At 43.8% G+C, this 27,452-nt stretch overlaps 1 protein-coding gene across 1 annotated transcript in view; it reads right to left on the bottom strand.

The window, feature by feature from the left end:
- The window catches only part of phldb2a (pleckstrin homology-like domain, family B, member 2a), a 67,166-nt gene extending 41,250 nt beyond the window's left edge, over positions 1 to 25,916 (bottom strand). The window contains exons 1-2 of the mRNA XM_034178473.1: positions 25,782 to 25,916; positions 8,814 to 8,931 (exon numbers count right to left, since the gene is read on the bottom strand). Of these exons, the coding sequence (XP_034034364.1) occupies positions 8,814 to 8,868 (55 nt within the window). The 5' untranslated portion in view covers positions 8,869 to 8,931; positions 25,782 to 25,916. The remainder of the gene's footprint in view (positions 1 to 8,813; positions 8,932 to 25,781) is intronic.
- Positions 25,917 to 27,452: the final 1,536 nt, after the last annotated feature.

The raw sequence follows: 27,452 nt of genomic DNA, 5'->3' as shown, positions 1-27,452 counted from the left end.
TCTTCGCACAACGTCCTGTCATGTACGCGACTGATGCTAGCAAGATAGCTTATGTAATAAACCTGCTTCGCGGTGAGGCACGCGCTTGGGCTACAGCGCTCTGGGAGCAGAATTCACGGCTCCTTCTGACATATGATGGGTTTGTGAGGGAGTTCAGAACAGTGTTCGATCACCCAAATAGAGGAGAGACCGCTTCAGCCGTGCTGCTGTCAATGAGACAGGGGCGCCGGAGCGCAGCTGCCTATGCAGTCGACTTCCGCATCGCGGCTGCGAGGTCCGGCTGGAATAGCACTGCCCTCTGCGCCGCCTTTGTAAACGGACTGTCGTTGGTCCTAAAGGAGCACCTGGTGGCTAAGGACGAACCGCGAGATTTAGATGGGCTTATTGATCTAGTTATACGATTAGACAATCGGTTAGAAGAACGCCGTTGGGAACGAGACGAAGGGCGTGGCCGGGCACGTGCCGTCCCTCTCCCTTCCGGTTCCGACCGCGTCCCGCCCTCCCCATGCTCCACGGCCCCTACGCTCCGTGTGGTTACAGCTCCCCCTGCTGACGAAGCTATGGACACGAGCAGGGCCACATTTAGGGCGCCAGATAGACAGAGGAGGCTGGCCCGCGGAGCGTGTTTTGTTTGTGGCTCGATAGAGCACTAAGTAAGAGACTGCCCCGAGCGGTTAAACACCAATGCCCGCCCCTAGAGACTGGGCTAGGGGTGGGCCGAGACATTCACGTGGGACACACCCACATTGCCACACGACTCCCAGGTACAATCCTTTATGAGGATTTAACCCTGAAGGCCCCAGCACTGGTGGACACGGGCTCTGAAGGGAATCTGTTGGACAGCAGATGGGCCCGGGAGATAGGGCTCCCTCTGGTGGCGCTTACCTCGCCTGTGCAGGTGCGGGCACTAGATGGCTCCCTACTCCCTCCAATCACACATAAGACACCACCTGTAACTCTGGTGGTGTCAGGAAATCACCGGGAGGAGATCGAGTTTTTTGTGACTCCTACTACCTCCCGTGTGATTTTAGGGTTCCCCTGGATGTTAAAACACAATCCCCGGATCGATTGGCCGTCCGGGGTAGTGGTTCAGTGGAGCGAGACCTGCCATCGGGTATGTTTAGGTTCCTCGGTTCCTCCCGGTTCCCAGGCCAAGGAGGAGGTCAGAGTCCCGCCCAATCTAGGGACGGTGCTGGTGGAGTACCATGACCTTGTGGATGTGTTCAGTAAGGATCTGGCGCTCACCCTTCCCCCCCACCGTCCGTATGATTGTGCCATTGATTTGGTTCCAGGCGTTGAGTTCCCGTCCAGCAGGCTGTACAACCTCTCATGACCTGAGCGCGAATCAATGGAGACCTACATCCGGGACTCTTTAGCTGCCGGGTTGATCCAGAATTCCACTTCCCCGATGGGTGCAGGTTTCTTTTTTGTGGGAAAAAAGGATGGCGGACTACGTCCATGCATTGATTACCGGGGGCTGAACGAAATCACGGTTCGTAACCGATACCCATTGCCCTTGTTGGATTCAGTGTTCACGCCCCTGCATGGAGCCCAAATATTCACGAAGCTAGATCTTAGAAATGCGTACCACCTGGTTCGGATCCGCAAGGGAGACGAGTGGAAGACGGCATTTAACACCCCGTTAGGTCACTTTGAGTACCTGGTCATGCCGTTCGGCCTCACAAACGCCCCCGCGACGTTCCAAGCATTGGTTAATGATGTCTTGCGGGATTTCCTGCACCGATTCGTCTTCGTATATCTAGACGATATACTCATCTTTCTCCGGATCCTGAGACTCATGTCCGGCATGTACGTCAGGTCCTGCAGCGGTTGTTGGAGAACCGGCTGTTTGTGAAGGGCGAGAAGTGTGAGTTCCACCGCACATCTTTGTCCTTCCTGGGGTTTATCATCTCCCCCAACTCCGTCGCTCCTGATCCGGCCAAGGTTGCGGCGGTGAGAGACTGGCCCCAACCCACTAGCCGTAGGAAGCTGCAACAGTTCCTCGGCTTTGCAAATTTCTACAGGAGGTTCATTAAGGGCTACAGTCAGGTAGTTAGCCCCCTGACAGCCCTGACCTCACCAAAAGTCCCCTTCACCTGGTTGGATCGTTGCGATGCCGCGTTCAAGGAGTTGAAACGACGCTTCTCGTCTGCACCCGTTCTGGTGCAGCCCGATCCTAGTCGCCAGTTGGTGGTTGAAGTGGACGCCTCGGACTCAGGGATAGGAGCTGTGCTTTCCCAGAGCGGGAAGACCGATAAGGTCCTTCACCCGTGTGCCTATTTTTCCCGCAGGTTGACCCCGGCCGAACGGAACTATGACGTCGGCAATCGAGAACTCCTTGCGGTGAAAGAGGCCCTTGAAGAGTGGAGACACCTGTTGGAGGGAACGTCCGTGCCATTTACGGTTTTCACTGACCACCGGAACCTGGAGTATATCAGGACCGCCAAGCGGCTGAACCCCAGGAAAGCCCGCTGGTCACTGTTCTTCGGCCGTTTTGACTTCCGGATCACCTACCGTCCCGGGACCAAGAACCAGAGATCGGATGCCTTGTCCCGGGTACATGAAGATGAAGTCAAAACGGAGTTGTCGGATCCACCGGAACCCATCATCCCGGAGTCCACTATCGTGGCCACCCTCACCTGGGACGTAGAGAGAACCGTCCGGGAGGCCCTGGCACGAAGCCCGGACCCCGGAACTGGGCCGAAGAACAGACTCTATGTCCCACCAGAAGCTAGGGCTGCAGTCTTGGACTTCTGTCACGGCTCTAAGCTCTCCTGTCATCCAGGGGTGCGAAGAACCGTGGCAGTTGTCCTGCAGCGCTTCTGGTGGGCGTCCCTAGAGGCCGACGTCCGGGACTATATCCAGGCCTGCACCACCTGCGCCAGGGGCAAGGCTGACCATCGCAGGGCTTCGGGACTGCTCCAGCCGCTGCCCGTGCCCCATCGCCCCTGGTCCCACATCGGCCTGGATTTTGTCATGGGCCTCCCGCCGTCCCAGGGCAACACCACCATCCTCACGATAGTGGACCGGTTCTCCAAGGCGGCCCACTTCGTGGCCCTCCCGAAGCTCCGGACGACCCAGGAGACAGCGGACCTCCTGGTTCACCACGTCGTCCGGCTGCATGGGATCCCAACAGACATCGTCTCCGATCGCGGTCCCCAGTTCTCCTCGCACGTCTGGAGGAGCTTCTGCCGGGAACTGGGGGCCACGGTGAGTCTCTCATCCGGGTATCATCCCCAGACCAACGGGCAAGCAGAACGGGCCAATCAGGAGATGGAGCAGGCCTTGCGTTGCATGACAGCCGCGCACCCGGCAGCCTGGAGTACCCATCTGGCCTGGATCGAGTATGCCCATAACAGCCAAGTGTCTTCAGCCACCGGCCTCTCCCCTTTCGAGGTATGTCTGGGGTACCAACCTCCTTTGTTTCCGGTGGTTGAGGGAGAGGTCGGTGTGCCCTCGGTCCAGGCCCACCTACGGAAGTGCCGCCGGGTGTGGCGTGCCGCCCGTTCTGCCTTGCTGAGGGCCCGGATGAGGACAAAGGCCCATGCAGACCGTCGGCGGACCCCGGCCCCTACGTACCGGCCAGGGCAGGCAGTGTGGTTGTCTACCAAGGACATACCTCTTCAAGTGGACTCCCCTAAGCTGCAGGACCGGTATATCGGTCCGTTCAAAATCATCAAGGTCATCAGTCCAGCCGCAGTGAGGCTTCAGCTTCCGGCCTCACTGCGGATCCATCCCGTTTTCCACGTGAAGAACGCTCCTGGGTGAAGAGGAGCTTCATCCTGGACCCGGCCCTCCTGGCCGATTTCTACCTCCGCCACCCGGACAAGCCTGGTCGGGCGCCAGGAGGCGCCCGTTGAGGGGGGGGGTCCTGTTGTGTGGGCCGCCAGAAGAGGAGGTACTGCTGGCCCACCACCAGAGGGCGCCCTGTCTGGAGTGCGGGCTCCAGGCACCAGAGGGCGCAGCCGCCTCACAGGAGCAGCCAGGTTGACAGCTGTCACGCATTACCTGCAACAGCTGTTACCAATCATCTGATCGGCAGGAGTATATCAGCAGGACGACGTCTCCACCTCTTTGCCGAGATATCGTTTCTACCGAGAAGGTAACGTGCTCAGCTGACTGTTTAACAGTGATCTTTGTGACTTTTGTGCATTGCTCTGAGAGTATTTTCCAACAAGAGGTGGAGGTAACTTACCTGCCGTTCGGATTCCTGGGTGCGAACGCGCCCTCCTTTAATTGTCCTTTGTTCCTCGCCAGCAGTACCAGGTCCGACACGCGGAGGCAGTGGCCACCTGGGAGTTCAGGACTTGGCGGCTCCAGTATTCCTGGGATCTGGTGGCGGAGGAAACCGTGTGGTTCCGGTTCTACTTTGGAGAGGCATCTCCTATCTTCGAGCCTGCCCACACGACACCTGTGTGAATTTGACTTTGTCCATTATTGTAATCTGTTGTTCTTGTTGTGCATTTTCACAACAGTAAAGTGTGTTATTTGACCTATTCCATTGTCCGTTCATTTGCGCCCCCTGTTGTGGGTCCGTGTACTTACACTTTCCCAACACTAATGCTGTTTCTGTACTATGATGAATTCTAAAACCTGACTGAAACTCTTCAAATAGACCATTCCTCTGCAGATGATCAGTTAGCTGTTTTACAATCTACCCTTTCAAGAATTTTTGAGAGAAAGGAAAGGTTGGAGATTGGCCTGTAATTAGCTAAGATAGCTGGGTCAAGTGATGGCTTTTTAGGTAATGGTTTAATTACTGCCACCTTAAAAGTCTGTGGTACATAGCCAACTAATAAAGATAGATTGATCATATTTAAGATCGAAGCATTAAATAATGGTAGGGCTTCCTTGAGCAGCCTGGTAGGAATGGGGTCTAATAGACATGTTGATGGTTTGGATGAAGTAACTAATGAAAATAACTCAGACAGAACAATCGGAGAGAAAGAGTCTAACCAAATACCGGCATCACTGAAAGCAGCCAAAGATAACGATACGTCTTTGGGATGGTTATGAGTAATTTTTTCTCTAATAGTTAAAATTTTATTAGCAAAGAAAGTCATGAAGTCATTACTAGTTAAAGTTAAAGGAATACTCGGCTCAATAGAGCTCTGACTCTTTGTCAGCCTGGCTACAGTGCTGAAAAGAAACCCGGGGTTGTTCTTATTTTCTTCAATTAGTGATGAGTAGTAAGATGTCCTAGCTTTACGGAGGGCTTTTTTATAGAGCAACAGACTCTTTTTCCAGGCTAAGTGAAGATCTTCTAAATTAGTGAGACGCCATTTCCTCTCCAACTTATGAGTTATCTGCTTTAAGCTGCGAGTTTGTGAGTTATACCACAGAGTCAGGCACTTCTGATTTAAAGCTCTCTTTTTCAGAGGAGCTACAGCATTCAAAGTTGTCTTCAATGAGGATGTAAAACTATTGACGAGATACTCTATCTCCCTTACAGAGTTTAGGTAGCTACTCTGCACTGTGTTGGTATATGGCATTAGAGAACATAAAGAAGGAATCATATCCTTAAACCTAGTTACCGTGCTTTCTGAAAGACTTCTAGTGTAATGAAACTTATTCCCCACTGCTGGGTAGTCCATCAGAGTAAATGTAAATGTTATTAAGAAATGATCAGACAGAAGGGAGTTTTCAGGGAATACTGTTAAGTCTTCAATTTCCATACCATAAGTCAGAACAAGATCTAAGATATGATTAAAGTGGTAGGTGGACTCATTTACATTTTGAGCAAAGCCAATTGAGTCTAATAATAGATTAAATGCAGTGTTGAGGCTGTCATTCTCAGCATCTGTGTGGATGTTAAAATCGCCCACTATAATTATCTTATCTGAGCTAAGCACTAAGTCAGACAAAAGGTTGTTAAATCAAGCTTTTTTCATTTGAGGCAGCTGGCCAAAATAAAGCCCATTCTTTTTGAAGTATCACTTTGAGGCAGTAATTCATGCCTTTATGACTACTTGGCTGGATTACTGTAATGCACTGGAAGTCCATGATGGTCTATGATGGGGGTTAGTGTGTCCTCCATTGTCCGTCTTCAAATGGCACAGCATATTTGACAAATAGCATATTGGATAAACTACGTTACGATCCAAGCCAGACTGTGCAAAGCAATGTGGAAACCATATTTGTACTGGGTGACACCGGAGTGATCAGGCCCTCATGGTGTGAGTGAGAAATTTTGCACCTAAACCATGATTATCTTGCAAACCAAGAGAAGAGACTGGACTTAATTTTTGTTTGCTACCAGTTACCAAAAATCAGGGAAAGAGGTGTTTAAAAACCATAGCAACAGCTGATGTCCAAAGCTGAACTCCATGTTTTTTTTGTTTTTTTTTCTCTGTCCGAGGAACAAACAACAGATGGATCCAAACTGAAGGGCTTGGATGAACTGTAAGGTGGAAGACCTGAGGCGGGTGCTGCATGCTGCAGTCTTCATGTAAGAGGCCCACTAACGATGTGGGCGACCCCTGCCTGTGGTGCTGACGTCTGTGCAGCTACACCCATGAGTGCAAATGAAGGTCGACTGCGGCAATTGCAAAATGACTATGTTTGAAGACTGTATCTGAAGACCCAATCCCAAATTTTTTTCCTTACCACTGTCGCCTCTGTGCTTGTTCTAGGGCAGGGCTCTTCAACTCCAGTCCTTGAGGGCCAGTGTCTTGCACATTTTAGATGTGTCTCTGCTTCAACACACCTGAGTCAATTTATGAGGTCATTAATAGCACTCTGGAGAACGTGACTGCATACTGAGGAGGTAATTCAGCCATTTGATTCAGGTGTGTTGGACCAGGGACACATCTAAAAGGTGCAGGACACCGGCCCTTGAGGACTGGAGTTGAATACCCCTGTTCTAGGGGTTGGTAGGTTAGACCTTACTTGTGTGAAGCGCCTTGAGGCAGCTTTGCCACTTGATTTGCCTCTGAAATGAAATGAAAATGAAACGTATGTCTACGGAACACATTTTGTCACAGGTAATTTATAAATGTATTTAGTGACAGAAGTAGATATAGTGCTGCAGATAAAAGAATATCTACAGAGGATTCCTTTAAATGATTCCTATGACCCTATTAATATTAATGGGTGAGTTGGATCCGCTGGGAGGGGAGGACGCCGGTCAGACCTGGCAGGCCCAAATGTATTGTGAGGGTCTGCTGGGAACGACTGGCGGAACCCTCCGGGAGAGCTTCTCCCAGATCCCGGGGGAGATTGGAGACATGGAGTCCGAGTGGACCATGTTCTCCACCTCCGTTGCTGATGCGGCCCCTTGTAGCTGTGGTCGCAAGGTCTCTGGTGCCTGTCGCGGTGGCAATCCCCGAACCCGGTGGTGGACACCGGAAGTAAGGGATGCCGTCAAGCTGAAGAAGGAGTCCTACTTATCTTTGTTGGTAGGTGGGACCCCAGAGGCAGCTGACAGGTATCGGCAGGCCAAGCGTGCCGCAGCCTGTGCGGTCGCAGACGACCGCAGCAGGAGCTTGGTTTGCATTGCCGGTAGTAAGTCAAACCTGTTTCCAGTGCACACTGGCCTCCACCAGGGCTGCCCTTTGTCACCGGTTCTGTTCATTATTTTTATGGACAGAATTTCTAGGCGCAGCCAGGGTGTAGAGGGGGTCTGGTTTGGGAACCACAGAATCTCGTCTCTGCTGTTTGTAGACGATGTGGTTCTGTTGGCTTCGTCAAATCAGGACCTTCAGCGTGCACTGGGGTGGTTTGCAGCCGAGTGTGAGGCATCCGGGATGAAGATCAGCACCTCCAAATCCGAGGCCATGGTTCTCGACTGGAAAAAGGTGCTTTGCCCTCTTCAGGTCGGTGGAGTGTCCTTGCCTCAAGTGGAGGAGTTTAAGTATCTCGGGGTCTTGTTCACGAGTGAGGGACAGATGGAGCGTGAGATCGATAGATGGATTGGTGCAGCGTCTGCAGTGATGCGGTCACTGTATCGGACCATCGTGGTGAAGAGAGAGCTGAGTAGGGGGGCAAAGCTCTCGATTTACCGATCGCTCTACGTTCCAATCCTCACCCTTGGTCATGAGATTTGGCTCATGACCGAAAGAACGAGATCGCGGGTACAAGCGGCCGAGATGAGTTTCCTCCGCAGGGTGGCTGGGCGCTCCCTTAGAGATAGGGTGAGGAGCTCGGTTACTCGGGAGGAGCTCGGAGTCGAGCCGCTGCTCCTTCACGTCGAAAGGAGTCAGTTGAGGTGGCTTGGGCATCTTTTCCGGATGCCCCCTGGACGCCTCGCTGGAGAGGTGTTCTGGGCACGTCCCTTTGGGAGGAGGCCCCGGGGAAGACCCAGGACACGCTGGAAGGATTACATCTCTCGGCTGGCTTGGGAACGCCTTGGGGTTCCCCCGGAGGAGCTGGGGGAGGTGTGTGTGGATCGGGAGGTCTGGGCGGCTTTGCTTGAGCTGCGGCCCCTGCGACCCGACTCCAGATAAAGCAGAAGAAAATGGATGGATGGATGGATTCCTTTAAATGATAATGCAAGCACCAAATTCCAAAAAGATATAGTTTGGACTATCTATGACTAAATGTTATGGAGTTATGGGGTAAAAACTACAAGAATGGGATGTTTGGGGTCCCATGCTGGAATTGTTGAACTGTGACCTGATCCTGGATAAGTGAGTGAGTGAGTGAGTGACTTCTCTGGATAATGTGTCAAAATCCAATTTCACACAACAGATTACTAAAGTACAGGACTCCCGTCATTTACTCCTATGCTTATTTGTACCCAAAATAAATATGGCTAAAGCCATGAAATGTGGAGGTGGAGTGATGTCATGCTAACTAGGAGGATGGCGTCTTACCTGAGCCATAACCCAGTGTGGCAACAGCACTCCTTTGAGGAAGCATGTTCTTCATCGGACAAACATGTGTCTTTTGATCTGATCTGAGAACACAATGCAGCCAGGCTCTAAGTGCTCCCTGTGAAGAAAATAAACAATTTATTAATCAGTAAACATACTGTATGTGGTAGAAGGCAGGAACTCAGTGTATAAAATAGAAGGTATCATGTTAGCTAGTCATACCACATTATATCACTTGATAAAATTCTCTGTTGAACTACAAATTGTTTAAAAGCAAATATATACAGTTTCCAGTCTGTTGTAAGTTAATGTAGGAGAGTACAGTTATGTTCTGCTTGCAAACATGCTAGCTAGCTAGCTTTCAGCACAGTCATTACCTTGGCTCTTCATGCTAGCTTATAGTGGTAGTTGTTATAGTAGCCTAACTAGATAAACCTTTTGACTGAACAGTTGATACATGTGATTAATGAAATACTCTACATATGCGGTCACTTCCTGCAAATGTTATTTTTTTTTTTTTTTTTTTGTGTGGGCTAGCACTTGCGAGTCCAATCACCAAAATGGCGCTCCATGATAATTTGTTCAAAATAATGTTCCAGAAATTTCTTAGATAATTCTATGCCACACTTTGTAATGCAAATTAAAATATTAATACTGACTGTATTTCACATCCAGGCTGCATTTGGTAAATCTTTCATGATGTTCTCAACCAATTTTATACTGTTGGATTGTCTTTCAAACACAATTGTGATTACACACATCAATAAACTTAAAAAATAAACCAGGACTGTACTTATATATATAAACAACAACAACAAACAAATCTATACACTATTCTGACACTGCAACCAGCCAATTAAAAGTCAAAGCTATCTAAGATTCCAACAGACATGTATTCAGTATATGCTATGAGTCATAATTAATACATGAAAGTAGTTTAAAACCCAACACTTCATATTGAAATACAAATAATAATGTACCAACCATTATTTCATTTTTTTTTCTAAAACTGCCACAGTATCCCTTCATACAGATCAAAAATCACATAATGAATGGAGTGAGTTTATATTCGTATGTCACAGTTCCATGCAGGGTTTTCATGTATCCCATAATCCCTTTTGCGCCAGAGAGTCACTGCAGTCAAAACAACATAGAGATTCCACATGATAACAATTGTAAATGAATATTATACTACAAAAATGTAATTTTTTATGCTTTTCATTACGTTAATAAGAGACTGCTGCATGATACCCTGAAAACTTGCTAAAACAATTATACCAAATAATCCGTGTCTGCTACGTTTAATCTGTGTGGAATTTAATAAATGCAAACCGAATTTCAGACATATTATATATATTAGTCTGGAACAAAGAGGACAAACAGTGTTGCAAAGAACAATAATCAAGACGTTAAAGAGCAAACTTCACTTTCCCCCAGAACGACATGATCAGGAAGCGAGCGTAGCTCACAGCAGCGCCCATTGAAAATAACGGAGAGACAACCTGTGATTCTCGCATGTTTACATAAAATAAATGCAATAGCAACATCTAAAAACCCAGAGAATATATTCATGAAAGTTTTAGGCACAATATAAAAATAGTTTTTTGTTGCGATGTTAATGGTGTTGTCCATGTGCAGCGTTTAAAGTGCAGCGTGATCAGAGCGTCTCAATGCAGTTCTCAATGTTACTGAGATCTCGCAGCGCGGCAACCTCTCCGAGGTTTTGCGAAATTTGAAACCTGAAAAGGGTGGATTCAGTGTGGACCCCGAAGCACGTATGTTTACACGTATGCATTATTCACCTATTCACTCACTGATGTCAGCCAGCTACCATACAAAGTGCTCATCTGCACATCTTGAGCAGCTTGGAGATTAAAGACCTTCCACAAGGACCCCTTAGTGATTTTCCTGTCTGATCAACAAACTGAACTCATGACCCTTTGGTCACAAGCCCACTTGTGTAACCTTAAGGTCATCAATCAATCAATCAACTTTTTTCTTATATAGCGCCAAATCACAACAAACAGTTGCCCCAAGGCGCTCCATATTGTAAGGCAAGGCCATACAATAATTATGAAAAACCCCAACGGTCAAAATGACCCCCTATGAGCAAGCACTTGGCAACAGTGGGAAGGAAAAACTCCCTTTTAACAGGAAGAAACCTCCAGCAGAACCAGGCTCAGGGAGGGGCAGTCTTCTGCTGAGACTGGTTGGGGCTGAGGGAAAAAACCAGGAAAAAGACATGCCGTGAAAGGGGGCAGAGATCGATCACTAATGATTAAATGCAGAGTGATGCATACGGAGCAAAAAGAGAAAGAAACAGTGCATCATGGGAACCCCCCCACAATCTACGTCTAAAGCAGCATAACCAAGGGATGGTCCAGGGTCACCCGATCCAGCCCTAACTATAAGCCTTAGCGAAAAGGAAAGTTTTAAGCCTAATCTTAAAAGTAGAGAGGGTATCTGTCTCCCTGATCTGAATTGGGAGCTGGTTCCACAGGAGAGGAGCCTGAAAGCTGAAGGCTCTGCCTCCCATTCTACTCTTACGAACCCTAGGAACTACAAGTAAGCCCGCAGTCTGAGAACGAAGCGCTCTAATGGGGTAATATGGTACTACGAGGTCCCTAAGATAAGATGGGACCTGATTATTCAAAACCTTATAAGTAAGAAGAAGAATTTTAAATTCTATTCTAGAATTAACAGGAAGCCAATGAAGAGAGGCCAACACGGGTGAGATATGCTCTCTCCTGCTAGTCCCCGTCAGTACTCTAGCTGCAGCATTCTGAACCAACTGAAGGCTTTTTAGGGAACTTTTAGGACAACCTGATAATAATGAATTACAATAGTCCAGCCTAGAGGAAATAAATGCATGAATTAGTTTTTCAGCATCACTCTGAGACAAGACCTTTCTGATTTTAGAGATATTGCGTAAATGCAAAAAGGCAGTCCTACATATTTGTTTAATATGCGCTTTGAATGACATATCCTGATCAAAAATGACTCCAAGATTTCTCACAGTATTACTAGAGATCAGGGAAATGCCATCCAGAGTAACGATCTGGTTAGACACCATGCTTCTAAGATTTGTGGGGCCAAGTACAATAACTTCAGTTTTATCTGAGTTTAAAAGCAGGAAATTAGAGGTCATCCATGTCTTTATGTCTGTAAGACAATCCTGCAGTTTAGCTAATTGGTGTGTATCCTCTGGCTTCATGGATAGATAAAGCTGGGTATCATCTGCGTAACAATGAAAATTTAAGCAATACCGTCTAATAATACTGCCTAAGGGAAGCATGTATAAAGTGAATAAAATTGGTCCTAGCACAGAACCTTGTGGAACTCCATAATTAACTTTAGTCTGTGAAGAAGATTCCCCATTTACATGAACAAACTGTAATCTATTAGACAAATATGATTCAAACCACCGCAGCGCAGTGCCATTAATACCTATGACATGCTCTAATCTCTGTAATAAAATTTTATGGTCAACAGTATCAAAAGCAGCACTGAGGTCCAACAGAACAAGCACAGAGATAAGTCCACTGTCCGAAGCCACAAGAAGATCATTTGTAACCTTCACTAATGCTGTTTCTGTACTATGATGAATTCTAAAACCTGACTGAAACTCTTCAAATAGACCATTCCTCTGCAGGTGATCAGTTAGCTGTTTTACAACTACCCTCTCAAGAATCTTTGAGAGAAAAGGAAGGTTGGAAATTGGCCTATAATTAGCTAAGATAGCTGGGTCAAGTGATGGCTTTTTAAGTAATGGTTTAATTACTGCCACCTTAAAGGCCTGTGGTACATAACCAACTAACAAAGATAGATTGATCATATTTAAGATTGAAGCATTAAATAATGGTAAGACTTCCTTGAGCAGCCTGGCAGGAATGGGGTCCAATAAACATGCCAATGGTTTGGACGAAGCAACCAATGAAAATAACTCAGACAGAACAACCGGAGAGAAAGAGTCTAACCAAATACCGGCATCACTGAAAGCAGCCAAAGATAACGATACATCTTTGGGATGGTTATGAGTGATTTTTTCTCTAATAGTCAAAATTTTGTTAGCAAAGAAAGTCATGAAGTCATTACTAGTTAAAGTTAATGGAATACTCAGCTCAATAGAGCTCTGACTCTTTGTCAGCCTAGCTACAGTGCTGAAAAGAAACCTGAGGTTATTCTTATTTTATTCAATTAGTGATGAGTAGAAAGATGTCCTAGCTTTACGGAGGGCTTTTTTATAGAGCAACAAACTCTTTTTCCAGGCTAAGTGAAGATCTTCTAAATTAGTGAGACGCCATTTCCTCTCCAACTTACGGGTTATCTGCTTTAAGCTACGAGTTTGAGAGTTATACCACGGAGTCAGACACTTCTGATTTAAAGCTCTCTTTTTCAGAGGAGCTACAGCATCCAAAGTTGTCTTCAAAGAGGATGTAAAACTATTGACGAGATACTCTAACTCCCTTACAGAGTTTAGGTAGCTACTCTGCTCTGTGTTGGTATATGACTACCATCACTACCTTTGTATGTAGACCTTTCAATCTACAGATCACAGAGATGAAGCAACATCATGGAAAGTTCAATCATCATGGTTCTTTAAACCTTCTTTCAAAAAGCATGCAGTAATCTTTCAATTCAAGAAAATGTTTTTGGATGCAGGTATTCAAATGGTAAAATGGGAAAACCTTCCTCAAGTAGAAAAACAGATCCAGAGGAAAGTTTTTAGACTCATGTGACACAGCTGGTTCAGTTTTACCAAGGAAAACTAAATCTGAAAAGCAGCAATTGTTTTTTTTTTCCCATTTCCCCCAAAGTCAAGACGAGTCCTTAAAACTGTTCATTTATTAAGGAAGCAATGAGGCTGAGGTCTAGTGCCACTTTAGAAGCTGAAACACTTTTTCAAAGGTGATGAAACAATTAGTCCGTTAACCACAACACTAACAAATCATCTTATAAAGCTGGTTCTCAATTCTCAAATCTTTTCTCTATTTTTGTTATACGTTTAGGTATGTCATCCTGGACTAGAAGCAATTCTAATTTAGAATTAAAAGGTGGCTGTAATTAAAATTGTAATTAGGAGCTACTTTTTCACAGAATAACTCTTTTGTTTTTTGTTTTTAACATTTTCCACATACTTGACCTTAATGTCAGGGAACGTAGGTCACTATAAAATGCTGTCTGACATTTTGGTGAACTAGGTAATAATACTTATGGGCATGAAAACAGTAGGGGCTACAGCAATCTGACATTTGACCATAAGGACCTTGACCTTCACCCAGTGCTTGACCTATGACTGTCCTTGCCAGGGCCATTCTGGAATTCACCTAAGTGTGAGCTACTTTTAGCACAAATACATCCATCCATCCATCTTCTACCGCTTAGTCCAATTAAGGGTCGCAGGGGGCTGGAGCCTATCCCAGCAGTCATAGAGCGTGAGGTGGGGGTACACCCAGGACAGGATGTTAGTCTGTCGCAGGGCCACAAACAGACAAACAAACACAGACACACCCACACACACACCTACGGACAATTTAAAGACTCCAGTCCACCTAACCCGCATGTCTTTGGATGTGGGAGGAAACCGGAGCACCCGGAGGAAACCCACGCACACACGGGGAGAACATGCAAACTCCACACAGAAAGGCCACGGGAATTGAACCCATGACGTTCTCGCTGTGAGGCAACAGTGCTAACCACTAAGCGCACAAATACATTTTAATGTCAAATTCTTTGACCTTTATGATAGTTTTGGGGTCAACCTTCAATGACATACCATGTTTGGTAGAAATTAGCAAAAGGATCTAAGGGAAGTAGGCCAGCTAACAAACAAGCAGACATTAGGAATGAATGAAGTGTTTGATCTTTGGCAAATTTGATCTTGCCTGGGCAATTGGACAGCTGTGCCAAGTTTGGTATAAATCAGAGTAAAAAATGTAAATTTTGACATTTGACCCCAATGACCACAAATTTTGCCAAAACAAACCTTGTAAGTGCAATTCTGTGGTCAACCTTTAACCACATGCCAAGTTTGGTGGAAATTGGCAAAAGGACCTGGGAGGAGTAGGGGAACAAATACACAGACATTGCTGCAGTTACAGTATGATGCTTTATTTGTATTTTGGCACTCCAGCTCAATTCATGTCCAAATGGTATAAGCAGGGGCGGCATCGCGGGGGGTGGTGGGGGGTGGGGGGGGTGGGGGGCTGCACGGAAACGATGAAAGCCATCAGGTGCCCAATTTCGAAAGAAAAAGAAAGAAGAAAAGGAGAAATGAGCAAAGAAGAAAAGGAGAAATGAGCAAAGGAAAAAGATATGTATTGATTTACGTATCCCCGCAGCTTCACAGTGCTTTAAACTCTGTGGACGTTTATTAGCGAAGCAAAGACTGCAGCGAAACGAGACGAGTCATTGGATAAATGCTGGGCTTTGTCCCGCCCATCGGACGGTCAGCGTGTCTGGGGGTCTATGGGGCAGTGGGCTGGCCTCGGCCGGCCCGGACGCTCAGCTTCTGCATGATGATTGGATGATCTGTCTGAGGCTGAATCCCTTTTTGATTGACAGCAAAATTAGCAAATCAGCGATCTTTTGGTGTAAACATCTGTGGGAGCATTTTTTAATTTTCATTCTGTTCTGAGTTGAGACGGAGAGTGTTAACTTCTTCACTTGTTACTTATGATACACAATAGTGTTTGTTATTTCTTCTTATGTGTACAGTAATGGGTATAGAATTTACCTGTCGTTAGTTCATTTATTTATGATACATGATTGCGCTTTACCATTTTTACCACTTTAATATAGGGTTAGGGTTTTTTTGTACATTTTTTGTCACTTCATGGTATTCTGTAATATACAGATTAACTTCTTTTGTTATTTATATGGTGCGACTTTAATGGCAGTTTAAGTCTTGTTCATTATGGTGAATGGTACTCTATGATAATGCAAAGTGCACTCTGTTGGTAAAACTGAATGACGTGCAATATTTTGACCATCGGGTGGTGCTGTAGTGCAGTTGTGCTTTCTTAAATACCTGTACTGTACATACCTGTACTGTACATAGTTGTAATGTGAAGTCACTGAGTCTTTTGTTTTTTTTATGTTCAAAAACTTTATTTAAGTAATTATTGTTTATCTTTGTGTTTGTTATTGCAGTAGACATTAAAACTAGAAATTTGTTCTTGAAAATAGCTGTTGTGAGTTAATTTGTGGGATTGTGGGTGTTCTGGACGAAGTTAGTGTTTTCATGGGTGGTGGGGCGGAGGTGGTGGCCACGTTAGAGTGTGCGGGGGGGGGGGGGCGCACGCCGGGGGTTTCGCCCGGGGAGTAAATCACTCTAGGACCGCCACTGGGTATAAGGCCTAAAAAGGGTAAATATTCCTGTTATTAAAGTCAAAGGTCCAATGGAAATATTCATTCCAGGGACCCAAGCTGCCATACGTATATTTTTGGTTCTGCTTCAATAACTGGGATGGTTTCTGTGGTGTCAGCAAACAAACAAAACAGCAAATAAAATAAAACCAGTGGGCACTCAGACAGCATATACTCATGCCAAGACTCAATAGTCCTCTGTGCTAATCCGAGTTAAAATGCAGACGGTGGTACCATTTCACCAAAGTACAAATAACACAGAAACAACAAGACATCATAAGAAAAATAAATCAATAAAAAATTAAGAAAACTAAAAAATTAACCTGAATACACATAAAATTTTATCAACTCTTTTTTGAGCGAGGCTACCCGCTTTAGTTTCACTGAAGTCTAATGTAGAGGTTTTTTCCACAAAACCTGTTAACAAACAAAAAGGGCTAGAACATACTAACTTCCCTTCAATGAACTATGGCCACTCTTATTTTGTCTAGATTTATTTTGAGTCATTTTAAATAGCATTTTGACATTTTTGCATATTTTTTTTGCACAAATGACCGCTTACCTCTTCAAAAGACCTTCAACCTACAAATCTTCTTCGCATCTGGAAAGTATTCACAGCGCTTCATGTTTTCCACATTTTATTATGTTACAGCCATTCCGAAATGGAGTAAATTAATTTTTTTTTCCCCTCAAAATTTTACTCACAATGCCCCATAATGACAAGAATGAAAAGGTTTTTCTTGAAAATTTTACAAATTTATTAAAACTAAAAACTAAGAAATCACATTCAACCCCAATTCCAATGAAGTTGGGACATTGCGTAAAATGTAAATGAAAACACAATACAATGATTTGCAAGTCCTCTTCAACCTATATTTGATTGAATACAACACAGAGACAAGATATTTAATATTCGAACTGATAAACTTTATTGTTTTGTGCAAATATTTGCTCATTTTGAAATGGATACAGGCAACACATCTCAAAAAAGCTGGGACAGTGGTATGTTTACCACTGTGTTACATAACCTTTTCCTCTAACAACACTCAATAAGTGTTTGGGAACTGAGGACACTAATTTTTGAAGTTTTCTAGGTGAGATTCTTTCCCATTCTTGCTTGATGTGCGACTTCAGTTGTTCAACAGTCCGGGGTCTCCGGTGTTGTATTTTGCGCTTCATAATGTGCCACACATTTTCAATGCTACAGGTCTGGACTGCAGGCAGGCCAGTCTAGTACCCGCACTGTTTTACTAGGAAGCCATGCTGTTGTAACACGTGCAGAATGTGGCTTGGCATTATCTTGCTGAAATAAGCAGGGACGTCCCTGAAAAAGACGTTGCTTGGATGGCAGCATGTGTTGCTCCAAAACCTGGATGTACCTTTTAGCAGTGATGGTGCCATCACAGATGTGTAAGTTGCCCATGCCATGGGCACTAACACACCCCCATACCATCACAGATGCTGGCTTTTGAACTTTGCGCTGGTAACAATCTGGATGGTCTTTTTGCTCTTTTGTCCGTAGGACACGACGTCCATGATTTCCAAAAACAATTTGAAATGTGGACTCATCAAACCACAGCACACTTTTCGACTTTGGGTCTGTCCATTTCAAATGAGCTCGGGCCCAGAGAAGGCGGCGGCGTTTCTGGATGTTGTTGAAGTATGGCTTTTGCTTTGCATGGTAGAGTTTTAACTTCAATCAATCAATCAATCAATCAATTTTAGTGTAGTGCAGTGCCATATCAGCAGTGGTAATAGTAATTGTGCAACTGCATGGCAGAGTAAAATGTGCAAATCGAAGTCAGGGTAAATGCCTAGGCATGGCAAATCAAAAGAATGGAAAAAATAGAGAAACACTATATACAGTACATTGTACATAAGCAGGGCAAAGGTACATTGTATGCAGTGGGTATAATAAGTTGTGTTATCTGGGTTTCTCGACCTGGTATATGAAGCCAACCATCACAAACCTAGAAGTTACAGTGGACACTGATTTGAAATTCCACAGTCATATTAGGGCTGTTGTTCAATCAATCAATTTCAATCAATTTTATTTATATAGCACCAAATCACAACAAACAGTTGCCCCAAGGTGAATTATATTGTAAGGCAAGGCCATACAATAATTACGTAAAAACCCCAACGGTCAAAACGATCCCCTGTGAGCAAGCACTTGGCAACAGTGGGAAGGAAAAACTCCCTTTTAACAGGAAGAAACCTCCAGCAGAACCAGGCTCAGGGAGGGGCAGTCTTCTGCTGGGACTGGTTGGGGCTGAGGGAGAGAACCAGGAAAAAGACATGCTGTGGAGGGGAGCAGAGATCAATCACTAATGATTAAATGCAGAGTGGTGCATACAGAGCAAAAAGAGAAAGAAACACTCAGTGCATCATGGGAACCCCCCAGCAGTCGAAGTCTATAGCAGCATAACTAAGGGATGGTTCAGGGTCACCTGATCCAGCCCTAACTATAAGCTTTAGCAAAAAGGAAAGTTTTAAGCCTAATCTTAAAAGTAGAGAGGGTGTCTGTCTCCCTGATCTGAATTGGGAGCTGGTTCCACAGGAGAGGAGCCTGAAAGCTGAAGGCTCTGCCTCCCATTCTACTCTTACAAACCCTAGGAACTACAAGTAAGCCTGCAGTCTGAGAGCGAAGCACTCTATTGGGGTGATATGGTACTATGAGGTCCCTAAGATAAGATGGGACCTGATTATTCAAACCTTATAAGTAAGAAGAAGAATTTTAAATTCTATTCTAGAATTAACAGGAAGCCAATGAAGAGAGGCCAATATGGGTGAGATATGCTCTCTCCTTCTAGTCCCTGTCAGTACTCTAGCTGCAGCATTTGAATTAACTGAAGGCTTTTCAGGGAACTTTTAGGACAACCTGATAATAATGAATTACAATAGTCCAGCCTAGAGGAAATAAATGCATGAATTAGTTTTTCAGCATCACTCTGAGACAAGACCTTTCTAATTTTAGAGATATTGCGCAAATGCAAAAAGCAGTCCTACATATTTGTTTAATATGCGCATTGAATGACATATCCTGATCAAAAATGACTCCAAGATTTCTCACAGTATTACTAGAGGTCAGGGTAATGCCATCCAGAGTAAGGATCTGGTTAGACACCATGTTTCTAAGATTTGTGGGGCCAAGTACAATAACTTCAGTTTTATCTGAGTTTAAAAGCAGGAAAATAGAGGTCATCCATGTCTTTATGTCTGTAAGACAATCCTGCAGTTTAGCTAATTGGTGTGTGTCCTCTGACTTCATGGATAGATAAAGCTGGGTATCATCTGCGTAACAATGAAAATTTAAGCAATGCCGTCTAAAAATACTGCCTAAGGGAAGCATGTATAAAGTGAATAAAATTGGTCCTAGCACAGAACCTTGTGGAACTCCATAATTAACCTTAGTCTGTGAAGATGATTCCCCATTTACATGAACAAATTGTAATCTATTAGATAAATATGATTCAAACCACCGCAGCACAGTGCCTTTAATACCTATGGCATGCTCTAATCTCTGTAATAAAATTTATGGTCAACAGTATCAAAAGCAGCACTGAGGTCTAACAGAACAAGCACAGAAATGAGTCCACTGTCTGAGGCCATAAGAAGAACATTTGTAACCTTCACTAATGCTGTTTCTGTACTATGATGAATTCTAAAACCTGACTGAAACTCTTCAAATAGACCATTCCTCTGCAGATGATCAGTTAGCTGTTTTACAACTACCCTTCAAGAATTTTTGAGAGAAAAGGAAGGTTGGAGATTGGCCTATAATTAGCTAAGATAGCTGGGTCAAGTGATGGCTTTTTAAGTAATGGTTTAATTACTGCCACCTTAAAAGCCTGTGGTACACAGCCAACTAATAAAGATAGATTGATCATATTTAAGATCGAAGCATTAATTAATGGTAGGGCTTCCTTGAGCAGCCTGGTAGGAATGGGGTCTAATAGACATGTTGATGGTTTGGAGGAAGTAACTAATGAAAATAACTCAGACAGAACAATCGGAGAGAAAGAGTCTAACCAAATACCGGCATCACTGAAAGCAGCCAAAGACAACGATATGTCTTTGGGATGGCTATGAGTAATTTTTTCTCTAATAGTTAAAATTTTATTAGCAAAGAAAGTCATGAAGTCATTACTAGTTAAAGTTAAAGGAATACTCAGCTCAATAGAGCTCTGGCTCTTTGTCAGCCTGGCTACAGTGCTGAAAAGAAACCTGGGGTTGTTCTTATTTTCTTCAATTAGTGATGAGTAGTAAGATGTCCTAGCTTTACGGAGGGCTTTTTTATAGAGCAACAGACTCTTTTTCCAGGCTAAGTGAAGATCTTCTAAATTAGTGAGACGCCATTTCCTCTCCAACTTATGGGTTATCTGCTTTAAGCTGCGAGTTTGTGAGTTATACCACGGAGTCAGGCACTTCTGATTTAAAGCTCTCTTTTTCAGAGGAGCTACAGCATCCAAAGTTGTCTTCAATGAGGATGTAAAACTATTGATGAGATACTCTATCTCACTTACAGAGTTTAGGTAGCTACTCTGCACTGTGTTGGTATATGGCATTAGAGAACATAAAGAAGGAATCATATCCTTAAACCTAGTTACAGCGCTTTCTGAAAGACTTCTAGTGTAATGAAACTTATTACCCACAGAGTAAATGTAAATGTTATTAAGAAATGATCAGACAGAAGGAAGTTTTCAGGGAATACTGTTAAGTCTTCAATTTCCATACCATAAGTCAGAACAAGATCTAAGATATGATTAAAGTGGTGGGTGGACTCATTTACATTTTGAGCAAAGCCAATTGAGTCTAATAATAGATTAAATGCAGTGTTGAGGCTGTCATTCTCAGCATCTGTGTGGATGTTAAAATCGCCCACTATAATTATCTTATCTGAGCTAAGCACTAAGTCAGACAAAAGGTCTGAAAATTCACAGAGAAACTCACAGTAACGACCAGGTGGACGATAGATAATAACAAATAAAACTGGTTTTTGGGACTTCCAATTTGGATGGACAAGACTAAGAGTCAAGCTTTCAAATGAATTAAAGCTCTGTCTGGGTTTTTGATTAATTAATAAGCTGGAATGGAAGATTGCTGCTAATCCTCCACCTCGGCCCGTGCTACGAGCATTCTGGCAGTTAGTGTGACTCGGGGGTGTTGACTCATTTAAAGTAACATATTCATCCTGTTGTAACCAGGTTTCTGTAAGGCAGAATAAATCAATATGTTGATCAATTATTATATCATTTACTAACAGAAACTTAGAAGAGAGAGACCTAATGTTTAATAGACCACATTTAACTGTTTTAGTCTGTGGTGCAGTTGAAGGTGCTATATTATTTTTTCTTTTTTAATTTTATGCTTAAATAGATTTTTACTGGTTATTGGTGGTCTAGGAGCAGGCACCGTCTCTACGGGGATGGGGTAATGAGGGGATGGCAGGGGGAGAGAAGCTGCAGAGAGGTGTGTAAGACTACAACTCTGCTTCCTGGTCCCAACCCTGGATAGTCACGGTTTGGAGGATTTAAGAAAATTGGCCAGATTTCTAGAAATGAGAGCTGCTCCATCCAAAGTGGGATGGATGCCGTCTCTCCTAACAAGACCAGGTTTTCCCCAGAAGCTTTGCCAATTATCTATGAAGCCCACCTCATTTTTTGGACACCACTCAGACAGCCAGCAATTCAAGGAGAACATGCGGCTAAACATGTCACTCCTGGTCCAATTGGGGAGGGGCCCAGAGAAAACTACAGAGTCCGACATTGTTTTTGCAAAGTTACACACCGATTCAATGTTAATTTTAGTGACCTCCGATTGGCGTAACCGGGTGTCATTACTGCCGACGTGAATTACAATCTTACCAAATTTACGCTTAGCCTTAGCCAGCAGTTTCAAATTTCCTTCCGGAAGACAATTGACTATGGTTGCTGGTGTCGCTAACTTCACATTTCTCAAAACAGAGTCGCCAATAACCAGAGTTTGATCCTCGGCGGGTGTGTCGTCGAGTGGGGAAAAATGGTTAGAAATGTGAACGGGTTGGCGGTGTACACGGGGCTTCTGTTTAGAACTACGCTTCCTCCTCACAGTCACCCAGTCGGCCTGCTTTCCCGGCTGCTCGGGATCTGCCAGAGGGAAACTAACGGCGGCTAAGCTACCTTGGTCCACACCGACTACAGGGGCCTGGCTAGCTGTAGAATTTTCCACGGTGCTGACCTGAGTCTCCAATTCGCCCAGCCTGGCCTCCAAAGCTACGAATAAGCTACACTTATTACAAGTACCATTACTGCTAAAGGAGGCCGAGGAATAACTAAACATTTCACACCCAGAGCAGAAAAGTGTAGGGAGAGACAGGAGAAGCCGCCATGCTAAACCGGCTAAGAGCTAGTAGCTGCGCTAAGCTAGCGGATTCCTAAAAACACACAAAGTGAATAATGTGTAAATAATTTAGAGGTGATTCAGCAGAGGGAGTGCTTTAGTTAAGGCACGTGAAGATTACACTGTGAAACAAATCGTTATCTAGTTAACTAGATCAATCTAACTGCACAGATTAAACAGCTAACAGATACAGCAAAACACCGCTGTGCTCCGGAACAGGAAGTGATACAATACCGCAGTGAGAGCCAACCACCAGTAGAGGCAAGCAAGAGCTCGCAACCACCAATCAAAGTGACATTGCCAAAAACGTACACTTGTAGATGTAGCGACAAACTGTGTTAACTAACAGTGGTTTTCTGAAGTGTTCCTGAGCCCACGCAGTAAGATCCTTTACACAATGATGTCTTTTTTTAATGCAGTGCCACCTGAGGGATCAAAGGTCACAGGCATTCAGTGTTGCTTTTCGGCCTTGCCACTTATGTGTAGCAAGTTCTCCAGATTCTCTGAATGTTCTGATTATATTATGGACTGTAGATGATGGAATCCCTAAATTCCTTGCAATTGAACATTGAGAAACTTTGTTCTTAAACTTTTGGACTATTTTTTCACGCAGTTGTTCACAAAGTGGTGATCCTCACCCCGTCTTTGCTTGTGAACAGCTGAGACTTTTAGGGATGCTCCTTTTATACAAAATCATGACACTCACCTGTTTTCAATTAGGTGTTCTTTGAACATTCATCAACTTTTCCAGTCTTTTTGTTGCCCCGTCCCAACTTTTCTGAAACGTGTTGCAGGCATCCATTTCAAAATAAGCAAATATTTGCACAAAAGCAAAAAAGTCTATCAGTTTGAACAATAAATATCTTGTCTTTGTGGTGTATTCAATTGAATATAGGTTGAAGAGGATTTGCAAATCATTGTATTCTGTTTTTATTTACATTTTACACAATATCCCAACTTCACTGGAATTGGGGTTGTAAGTATTCACACCCTTTACGTAATTGTTGATGCACCTTTGGCAGCAATTGCAGCCTCAAGTCTTCTTGAATATGATGCCACAAGTTTGGTGCACCTATCTTTGTGCAGTTTTGTCCATTCCTCTTTGCAGCACCTCTCAAGCTCCATCAGGTTGGATGGGGAGCGTCTGTGCACAGCCATTTTCAGATCTCTCCAGAGATGTTCAATAAGATTGCGGTCTGGGCTCTGGCTGGGCCACTCAAGGACATTCACAGAGTTGTCCTGAAGCCACTCCTTTGATATCTTGGCTGTATGCTTAGGCCTCATTGTCCTTCTGAAAGATGAACCGTCGCCCCAGACTGAGGTCAAGAGTGCTCTGGAGCAGGTTTTCATCCAGGATGTCTCTGTACATTGCTGCATTCATTTTCCCTCAATCGTGATTAGTTTCCCAGTTCCTGCCACTGAAAACCATCACCACAGCATAATGCTGTCACCACCATGCTTCACTGGAGGGATGGAGCCTGGTTTCCTCCAAAAATGACACCTGGTATTCACACCAAAGAGTTCAATCTTTGTCTCATCAGACCAGAAAATTTTTTTTTCTCATGGCCTGAGAGTCCTTCAGGTGCCTTTTGGCAAACTCCAGGTGGGCTGCCATGTGCCTTTTACAAAGAGTGACTTCCGTCTGGGCCACTCTACCATACAGGCCTGATTGGTGGATTGCTGAAGAGATGGTTAATTGATTCATTTAATTCATTTTATTAGGAAACGGAGCTTGCTGTGGCCTCAACTTTATTGCGATTCTGGGTCTTTTGTTGAAGCTTGGGGCTGGTGGGCAGTGATCACCTTGGTATTTGTTTTATTTTTCTTGTTGCTTAATGCTGACAAATTCAACTGTGTTTGTTGTCTTTCTGATGCCTGATTTTTTTATTTGTGTGAAGCGCCTTGAGGTGATTTTGTTGTGATTTGGCGCTATATAAATGAAATGAAATGAATGGTTGTTGCTCTGGAAGGATTTCCTCTCTTCACAGATGAATGCTGGAGCTCTGACAGAGTGACCATCAGGTTCTTGGTCACCTCCCTGACGAAGGCCCTTCTCCCCCGCTCGCTCAGCGGTCAGCTCTAGGAAGAGTCTTGGTGGATCCCAACTTCTTCCATTTATTATGGGGTGTTGTGTGTAGAATTTTGAGGGGAAAAAATTTTTATTCTATCCATTTTGGAATAATGCTGTAACATAACAAAAAGTGAAAAAAGTGAAGCGTGGTGAAGACCTAAAAAAATAAAAAAATAAAATAAAAATGATCTCCAGGTTAAGTTCAAGCTACATGATGAAAATAAAATGAAATACGCGTAAACAAAAATGCATCTTCTTAATACAGAAAGCGCAGATCAAGCTGAGCAAGACAACTATTCATTTCTATGATATGACACAACACATGAATATTTAGATGTGGCATGTATGCTTCACACACACACACACACACACACACACACACACACACACACACACACACACACACACACACACACACACACACACACACACACACACACACACACACACTGCTGAGAATGTGATCCAAGATTTTCTGGTCCTGCTGTCTGGAGACAGGGCCTACAGGAAGTAGAGTATCCTTTTACACAGTCACACAATCAATCAGCATGAGTTCATACTCCAGACCTCCAGAAAAAAAAAACAAACAAAAAAAAAAAAAAATGGGGGAGAAAAACAGCCTGACTCCAGGAGTTTTAACGGCATCACCCACACGTTCACAGACCCAGTCAATCATAAACACAGTAAACAATCTGAAGAATGAGCACAGATAAGCTGCTATGCAATGACATGCACGCACACATGCACTGTCAAACCAACAAATCACATATACAGCAAATCCGAAAAGTCAGGCCAAAGAAAATCCACAGCTGTTAACAACTTTATGCAGCATTAAGAACTCACACACAAAGTCAGACTTACTTATAAATGTTGTGCCTGTTCAGTGTAACTCAGCTGAGATTAAATACAAATAGTGCGTGCAACAACTCAGCTTGGAGGAGTTTTTATTTTCTTAACTAAACATTCAGTCACATCAACTTTTTTAGAGACTTTCTCACTGTCAGCATCAATGCAATACACAATATTTAAGAGCTAATCGACTGATTGGTTACATTTAAATAAGAAATTATGATGACAGTGAAATAAAACGCAGCATCTGGAGCATCACTGATCCTATCGAGTGACATTTTAAAAACAGAGCAACAAACCTTCTATCACGTTCACATAGTTGAGCTTGAGTTTGTGCTCCGGTGTCCGAAAACTGAAGTCCTCCTTCTCCTTAAGATATGGCAAAGTAATCCCAAATATCATCCCATGACAAAGAGTAGAGCCCCTCTCCCTCCTCAAGTGTGTGACTGCTCACCCCAGGAAAGGAGAGACAAACACACACACACACAGAAAGAGAGAGAGAGAGAGAGAGACTGACTGACTGGGGTTTCTGCTGCTCTCCAGTTAAAGAATTGCTTCAATGTGCAGATGAGCAAAGAAACAAACAGGGGCAAAAGCCACAACAAAGACAAGAAATGATAGAGAACCCATTACAAGTTTATGTGTTGAGTTACTCAGTCAAAATGTTCTGGGTTTCAGCCCTGGCCTGTCTTTGTGCATGCAACACATTTCACAGTGTTATAGGTGACAATGTAATCTTTAGACGTCAACGTTTATAGAACAGCTGAGTGGATCCTTGTCATTTGATTGGTGCTTTGTAAGTCATGTGACACGGATTATTCGTCCTTATGTGTTGCGTTACATTTAGCATGAAATTGGTTCCATTTACTGTGCAAATTTGGTTCCATTGTTTTGTACCATTGCACACTGTGATCACCGTCCACTAGTGGGGGCTGTGTGTAGCTAAACATGGCGGAGTTTGTTTTGTTGACAGATGACAATTTGAAGGAGCTAATTGATGGTGCTAAGTCTTCTAACATACATACACACACACCCAGAAACAAATCCATTATGCTGTAAGCCGTCTGGAGGTATGAAGAGCTGTTAAAAAGTTTGTGTTGGACATCAAAGCATCAATGAACACCAAAATGTAAGTCCCTTTTCTATTGTTTATAAATTAATATAATATCAAATGTCAAGCATCTATTTTAGGAGCCGTTATATATAAGGATTAAACAACGAGAAGCTGTGCATTATACGGTTTGACATGCATGACGCGGAGTCTAAAAACACCACGACGCGTCATATTTTGGCCATAAATATTAAAATTCACTTGAAATCCATGTTTTATCGCATTTCTGTCATTCACCTGTCAAAACACAGCTGATGTGCGCCAACTGATTTGCGTGTTGCTATGGTTGACGACCACAGCGGAGTGATTATAACAGTGACTTAACTCGCCGAACTATGTGTGCGTATACACGAAAATAATGCACGCCAGTTAGACATGGATTTCTCACTGACCATGGTAAAAACAAAAATAATGAATGTTTTCATTCTTTCAATGGAGCAAATATTTAATTCTGTGAAAGCAAATGCAAAAGTTTGGGCACCCCTGATAATTTTCATGATTTTCCTTTATAATCATTGGTTGTCTGGATCAGAATTTCAGTTAAATATATCATATGCAGACAAACACACTGATATTTGAGAAGTGAAATAAAGTTATAGTATTTACAGAAAGTGTGCAATAATTATTTAAAACAAAAATTGGGCAGGTGCATAAATTTGGGAACATTTGTCATTTTATTGATTTGAATACATTTAGCACTAATTGCAATGCAAAATTGGTTTGGTAAGCTCACTGACCCTTGACCTCCTTACACAGGTGAATCCAGTCACGAGAAAGGGTATTTAAGGTGGCCATTTGCAAATGTTTCCCCTCTTTGCATCTCTTCTAATGAGTGGCAACATGGGAGCCTCTAAACAAC

Source organism: Thalassophryne amazonica, chromosome 9 (assembly GCF_902500255.1).
Source record: "Thalassophryne amazonica chromosome 9, fThaAma1.1, whole genome shotgun sequence".
NCBI lineage: Eukaryota > Metazoa > Chordata > Actinopteri > Batrachoidiformes > Batrachoididae > Thalassophryne > Thalassophryne amazonica.
The sequence above is the reverse complement of the archived record's forward strand: the minus strand, read 5'-3'. Positions and strand labels throughout refer to the sequence as shown.